Source organism: Camellia sinensis, chromosome 2 (assembly GCF_055761805.1).
Source record: "Camellia sinensis isolate YWXY chromosome 2, ASM5576180v1, whole genome shotgun sequence".
NCBI lineage: Eukaryota > Viridiplantae > Streptophyta > Magnoliopsida > Ericales > Theaceae > Camellia > Camellia sinensis.
Window position 1 is genome coordinate 108,903,732 of NC_138962.1, and position 7,918 is coordinate 108,911,649.

At 36.7% G+C, this 7,918-nt stretch overlaps 1 protein-coding gene across 1 annotated transcript; it reads left to right on the forward strand.

Moving 5' to 3' along the window:
* The first annotated feature begins 1,202 nt into the window (after window positions 1–1,202).
* Window positions 1,203–6,185, forward strand: DRT102 (DNA-damage-repair/toleration protein DRT102). The gene is made up of 2 exons (XM_082915418.1): window positions 1,203–2,237; window positions 5,908–6,185. The coding sequence occupies exon 1, from the start codon at window positions 1,303–1,305 to the stop codon at window positions 2,209–2,211; it is 909 nt and encodes a 302-aa protein (XP_082771544.1). The 5' UTR covers window positions 1,203–1,302; the 3' UTR covers window positions 2,212–2,237; window positions 5,908–6,185.
* The last annotated feature ends 1,733 nt before the right edge of the window (window positions 6,186–7,918 follow it).

The following is a 7,918-nucleotide window of genomic DNA, read 5'->3' on the forward strand; positions in this document are numbered from 1 at the left end:
TGGGCATTGGCCGCTGGAATCGGTGTGTCCTGTAGCGGGTATGGTGGCTGCATGACATTACTTTGCATCATAAAGTTGACGACTGATTGCAGGTCTGCCAACTTGTTTGCCATCTCTTTCACCTCTTTGTCCCTCCGCAGGCATCTATCCTTCCATACTTGGAGGTCGTTCTCGTTGTAGTATTCGCTTTGATCTGGTTTCTTTGGCACGTCGCCATCCTGGCCGACGTCTTTCTTGCCGTGATTCTGGTTCTGAGTCTCCTCATTGTGACCATCTTCTTCCACGTTTGGGTCAACGTGTTTTCTACAGACGGCGCTGGTCATCTATTCTCCTTTCTTTCCCACAGACGGCGCCAAATTGTGTGAGTGAATATCCGATCACACTGCCAACCCAGTATTCAACTAGAGAGCACTGGCAGAATAGATGGCACCTGTCTGACCTGCAACAAAAAGAGAAGATTCCGGTAGTGGTTCGTCCACTCGGGGACACTCCGACGATCAAGTCAGTATATCTCTCAAAGATAATCAATAGTGCTAAACTCACTGTTCAAAATATAAATTGTGTACCTTAGACTCATCGGGGGTGCCTTTCTTTTATAGTTAACTCAATCTTAGTCCCCATAGAAGCCTAGCTTCAATGGATTTCTGCTCAGTGCTTATCCTGGACTTTCCAAGAGATAAAGATAAACTCCCTAAGAATGTTATCCTTATCCACACTAAAGTCCTTCCTCTTTCTAGGACTCTTGTGCTTTGTCTGTATATCTCGGATTTTGATATCTTCAAAGATAACCTCGGCGTCATGACCAGGACACGTGGCACCTCGGCTGACAAGTCGGCGTCACCTTGGCTACGTGTTGGTACTCAGAAAATATATCCCCACACCTATAAACCTCAAATAAATTATCAAATTTTTTATAAAATCCACACATCAAATAAATTATTAAATTTTTTTATCAAACCTCTCATGTGAGTTAAGACCCATATGTAGCCATCAATGTACACACTAGTGTACTAATAAATAATGTAGCATCATTTGTATGATTTTAAATATTTATAACTTGTATAATAAATAAGATCAATAATAATATCATAATACTAATTGATATACTAATATATACACTAATTGATATATATATACATATAACGTGACCAAAAAAAAAACAAATTGATAATTTATCAGATCCTTATCATAACTCACATAAATACAGTCAAACACCTTCAAACTGCACCGCAACTCACACTCACACTGCCACTGCCACTGCCACTGCCACTGCCACCGTCGCCGACACCAATCCATATCTCCATGGCTGACGACAACAACCGCCGCCCCCTCAAAATCATAGCCGGAGCAGACTCCTTCGGCTGCACCCTCAAGGACGCCCTCGTTTCCCACCTCCGCTCTCTCAACATCGACGTCGAAGATCTCCCCACCGACAAATACTACTCTGTCGGCGAAGAAATCGGCCGCCGCGTCTCCGCCGCCTCCACCACCACCACCGAGACACGCGGCCTCGTCGCCTGCGGCACCGGCGTCGGCGTCTCCATCTTCGCCAACAAATTCCCCGGCGTCTACGCCTCCACCTGCCTCACCGCCGGCGACGCCCAGAACACCCGCTCCATCAACAACTGCAACGTCCTTGCCGTCTCCGGCATGTCCACCTCCCCCGAATCCGCCATTGAAATCCTCGACACCTGGCTCAACACCCCCTTCAGATCTCCATGCCCTGCCTCCGATTCCAAACCCTGGCCCCCTGAAATCGATTCCTTTCTCGACAACTCAATCCCCGAAATGTCAAAAATCGGACCCAATTTCCCAACAACCGAATCAGACACCTGTGCAATCTGTTGCCTGACTAAGACCCGAGAGTTCACTCCGATTGAGGTAATGCCTGGTGGGTCGATGAAGATACTCAGAGAGACACCTACCTCGGCGATTGTGAGGTTCAAGGCTGGGAGTGTAGAGCCGGCTCATCACCACACGTTTGGGCATGATTTGGTGGTGCTGAAGGGTAGCAAGAGGGTGTGGAATTTGAGCAAGAAGGAGAATTATGATATGGGTGTTGGTGATTTCTTGTTTACGCCGGCTGGGGATGTGCATCGAGTGAAGTATTTTGAGGATACTGAGTTTTTCATCAAGTGGGATGGACATTGGGATCTTTTGTTGGATGAGGATATTGATACTGCCAATGCTGCTATTCAGAAGGAGATTTAGTTGGGTGGGTTGATGTGAAAATGGAGGTATGTTTGATTTGATTTTCACTTGTCTTTGAATAATGCTGGTGATGCGTTTTTTTCTGTATCAGTAATTCTGCTATGGTTCAGGTGTTATAGACGTATGCTTTTGTGTTATGAATGTTGGATACTTGATCTGTTGTTGAGTAAGGGTTTGCTTAGCTTTGTATATAATATATGTTGTTATGAATGAAGCTCTGCTTTTTTAGTTGTTGATAGAAGTGGCATAATTCAACCTGATTTGCTGATCTATTGAAACCAAGTGGGCTGTGTCTTTTTGGAGAAATGTGTGTTTTAGGTATGTTCAGCTGATCAGTATTGGTTACTTGGTATGGTTTTAATAACAGTATGCTGAGCTTTGTATATCATATTGTTGTTGCCTTCTTACTAAGCTGATAGAAGTGGCAGAATTTAAACTGACCTGCTGACAGATCAAAACCATTTGGAATCAAAACCATTTGGAATGTGAATAACTAGTTGTGGGCAAGGTTTTAAATAACTGTTGCAGCTACTGTAATGGTAATGATAGCGTTGATTTGGTTGCGGGGTATAACGGTCGCAGTGTAACAATGGTGGCAACCGGAGCCGTGAATTTGTCAATTCTTTGCACAACTTTAGGAAAATATACTAATATGCACGTATTTATTTCATAATCATATTTAGTGAGGTTCAAAATAATTTTTGATGTGTTTTGTTTAGTTTTTAAATATAATCTAATATATTTACCAATTTTTATACTAGTTTGAAGTTGTTACGGCGATTTTTCCTATTATTAGATGTATTTATTTTTCTTTACTTTACTAATTATTCTTATGGATAACTTCCCATTTGTTAAGGGGGGAAAAAAAAGTATGTTTAATATTAAAAATGATAGTCTGTCATAATACAAAATGTCAACATACTAATGTAAAAGTAAACTAAACTCATTTAATAGGAACTCAAGTCTTGAGAATTTGAAGATTGGATATTCAAAAATATAAATTTAAGATTTTTTCATAATTTCTATGTGTTTTTTTTGTGTGATTTTAACAACTAGAAAAAGGAAAAATGATAAAAAAAATAGCCATATATGCAAAATCTATCAAAAATAGAAGCGTAACGGTTGTAGCGGTTACGGTAGTGAATTTATGTCACACCGCTATAGCTACTGTAAGGGGTGGTGGTAACCACTGAAACCATTACGTAACGGCCACTTTTTAAAGCCGTGGTTGTGGGGAACAATTTGTTTTATGTCAGTTTGTGCAGTCACACCAACACTTATTTTGAATCAAGGGTGTCTGAGAATATAGCACTGAGATCTTTGCTTATATATGCTTAGTAAAATTGGCAAATTCAATCTGACTTGCTGACTCTTGAAAACCAAATGGACTTTCTTTTGTCAGAACTATAGCACTGAGATCTTTGCCTATAGATGCTTAGTAAAATTGGCAAATTCAATATGACTTTGCTGACTCTTGAAAACCAAATGGACTTTCTTTTGTCAAAACTATAGCACTGAGATCTTTGCCTATAAATGCTTAGTAAAATTGGCAAATTCAATCTGACTTGCTGACTCTTGAAAACCAAATAGACTTTCTTTTGTTAAAACTAGTTGTGGAGAAAGCTCTCTCTCTCTCTCTCCTTCCCTCCCTCCGTGCACATGTGCTCACATAAACGCAAAAGCAGTCTTGTGCCTTGTGCATGCCACCTTATTTTGAATCAATGGTGTCCGGAGTAGATATAATTTTGATTACTGATTAGCTTAGCTGTATGGAGTTTAGGCATGTCTATTTCACCACCTTCACGTTTTGATTCAATGTAGAATCTCTCCAGGATTTGTCTCCAAGAAAAAAAGAAGCCACCTCTGAGGGGTGCTCCCTTGCCTAGATTAGTTTTCTAAATAAATGTGGTTATGCTCTAAATAGTTTCTTGTGCCAGTTACCAGTAAGTTTGGGAGAGATCAGTTTTCTTCAAGATGTTAGGGTCATTCTGTGTAAGTCAAAAATCATACAGAATGTACAATTTTTGAGTTACAGTGGACAGGTTAATTGTTGAAAGACATCTCAATATCTCATGTTTTTCACACGTTTTCTCACGTATGTGACAACCTATTTGGGTATAATTGGTGATGTGAAGTGGATCCATGTAGTTGAAACCCACCGTATATGTTTAGTTGGGTAAGATTGTTGATTCCAATTGAGAACTTGTTCTTGTGCTACATTATTTTGTCTCATGCATGATGCAGAATTGTGGCGAACAAAAAGAAAACAAATTGTGTATTACATGATGGCCCCCCTAAATTCAATTTATCACTTAAAAAAAATTTGCGAAGTCTACAATGTACTAGAGTTGCCTTACAAAATTTGATGACTCATATTATGTTGGGGGATTTGGTGATAGACCCCTCATCATCTAACTTGTCCTTCAAAAGGGCAAGAATTATATATATCATTTCAAAACCCTCTATTATTTTAAAACTTGTTTCTTTTATTATAATACCCTCATATATATATATATTAGATTTGTGTTCTTTTGCTCTCTCTCATCTCGTTCTCGATGATCTCTATCTCTACCGATGCTACCACCTCTCACCAAAGAATTCTTTCTCCACTGTCTTCATCACCACTGTCGCTTGTCATGTCCATGACCTTATATCTAAGATCATTTACAATCATTGTCGTCGGAAAATGACGACTCACGATAGTTTGTGAATCTCATATTTGAAATCTTTCACTCTCTCTTTTTCTGGTTCTGATGGTTTGTACTCTCTCTATGTGTGTGTATGTGTGTCACTCATCATTTATGCTCTCTTTCACTCTCTCTTTTCTTCTTCTCATGCTGCTATGTTTTTGAACTTTGTCTCCCTATCTCTTCTTCCTCTTCTCATGATGCTTTGTTCTTTGAAAAGTAAAATTTTACTCTGGTTCATGACACAACCCTCTCTTGTAAATCCATCATCGCAACATGTTTTTACTCTAAATCAGAGTAAATTTTACTATGATTCAAAGTAAAATTTTACTGTTATTAAACAAATTAGCAAACAAACTTTATTTTCATTAACCAGAGTAAAATTTTACTATTACAAAAAATAGAGTACATACTAAATGAACTGACCAGAATCGAATTTTACTTTTAGATCTATGAACAAACAAACAAAAAACTATCGTTTATAGAGATTTGATTCCTTTGTTATTTGATTGTTCGTTGAAACATGAGCTCTCTTTGGTAATCAACGACTTCGTGAATACAAATTTGGAGATCGTTGGAGAATGTGTAATACATATTCAGAGATTGACAACGAATCTGTGCTAGGGTTCCTGCAACTTGGAGAATAGATTTGAGATCGTCGAGTGTAATACAGATTGGAGATTGTTGACTTCGTTGTTGATACAAATTTTCAAATATGTGATATATATATATATATATATGCAAGGGCAATATTGTCTAGAGAAAAAAAAGAAAATTTTAGTCTATCCTTACGGGAAATTCTATATCCACACATCTACTTGCCTTAATGCATATCTTTTCTCAATGCACACACTTAATAATTGGATTATTAATTTTTGTTCTCATTCCATACACCAATTATTACATTCACACCCTTAACTCATATCTTATATACACACTACCTCGCCCCTCTTTCCACATACCTATTCAAAATTGAAGAGTTAACGGTCTGCCCTATTTCGGTTCACAGTGAAGAAAACTCCGTTGAAGAGATTGAAGACCTAAGACCCTCTATTGAACAACCTCCATTGACAATAACTCCATTGAAGACCCTCCTCCTCCATTTGACACTAGTTCTGAAACCTGTTGAAGGGAATTATTACTTTGTTTCGATTTTGTTAGGTAACTATTACTTTGTTTTGATTTTGTTATCGCATTTGGTATCATTTCGTTTTCTCTGTCGAGTGTATTGACAAATTAAAATAAACCCTCGTTTTTTCCTTCCGAAATTCATCTTTTAATTCGACACTTGGTTTCTGAAATAGATTGAGTTTTTCAACATTATAATTCCAAAATATATTGATTTGTTCGACACTGTAGTTTCGAATAAAATAGAATATTTCAGCATTGGTTTTTCGAATTAATCACAATAATAATAATAATAATAATAATAATAATAATAATAATAATAATAATAATAATAATAATAATAATAATCTACATGAAAAAACTAACATTTTCATTATTGCTTTTGTTTTCACCAGGCATATTTTTACTTGATTTTGAACTTCCATTGGTTTGTAACTCTTCTATAACAAAATCAAGAATAATTATGGAACTAATGAGAAAACGATAAATAATGGAGTATAAACTTAGAGAGTAAAGCAATATGAGAGTTGTTATGAAAGTATTGCTTTGCAAGCAATAGAGAAGTATAAAGTGTGTAACAAGTAAAGTTAGAAACAATTAAAGAAGTGACAAATAATGAAGAAATTAGGATTTAGTTTTTTTTTTTTTACTCAAAAGATGTAGACTGAGATTTTTTATTTTTGTTTTTAAAATATGTGTACAGAGAATATTTGGATATAATATTGTGGGCGTTGGTGGATGTCCATTATAGTCATTTTAATTTAGGATATAATTGTCATTAAAATAATATTTTATTAAGTGTGTAAACTGAGATAACTAGGTGTGTGAGAATAGAATTTTTCCTGTCCTTACTCAGCTATGCACCTCCTCTTTAGGAGATTTATGAAGCAAAATAACTTAGGTTGTTCTTCACTCAAAACAAAGGCCCAATAAGGGAGTTTTCACCAAAAACCCTATAACGTTCCCATAAACATTTACAATAATGTTATAATAATTATATTTTCTTACCATGTTTTGTTTACCATTTTATATGTCAATATTACAATAGTATCAAGCATGAGTGGTTAACATTAGGGATGTGAAATCGAACCGCAACTCACCCGAAACTCGCTTGCACCTTGGCTAAGCCGGACTAAGCCTAAGCCCAACCTGAGGTCCTGTGCCCTCTATTTTGAAGCACGGCCAGGCCCGTTTGGCCTGGTCCGCTGACCGCTCCAAGGCCCGCTCGAGGCCCAATGTCTTTTTTTGTCTATTTCGATGGAAATTTTTTTTGAAAAAAGTCAAGGGTTGCCCAAGCTCGAGGCCCAAGTACCCCTTGGGCCTGGACTTAGATTTTTCGCAAATGTGCCTACTTGGGCCAACCCAAAATTTGACTGGAGCCTGTGAGGGCTGACTTTGGGCCGGGCCGAGCCAAATTTACACCCTTAATTAACATAATAAATAAATTATGATAAAAAAATATAATCATCCTAACATTATTGAAAATTTTAATCTGGCCTAGGTTAAAAGCTTTATAGCAATCACATGTTTTTGTAATAAACAAATAATATAATTTATTTAATTGGTATGAAATCATATTAAAAAAAATAATTACTAACTATTAAATTTTTAGGGAAAGAATATAGTCTACTTGTTAGTTTTTATACTTTATTTAATGGAATCCGTAGTAAAACTTTATGGACCTAAGAATATTAACCTCCTCACTGTTTATATTTATATCTTTAGATTTTGACCTCCTCAACGATACAATTTGTACAAATAATATTTAATTGAGATAATTATCTTATAATTTTATTGGTCCAATTAGTCTCTATTGAGTAATATTTATTAATTATTTAATCAAATAAAATTCTAGCCGATCCATCAACGGCTCAACAAATTTTTCCTATGGC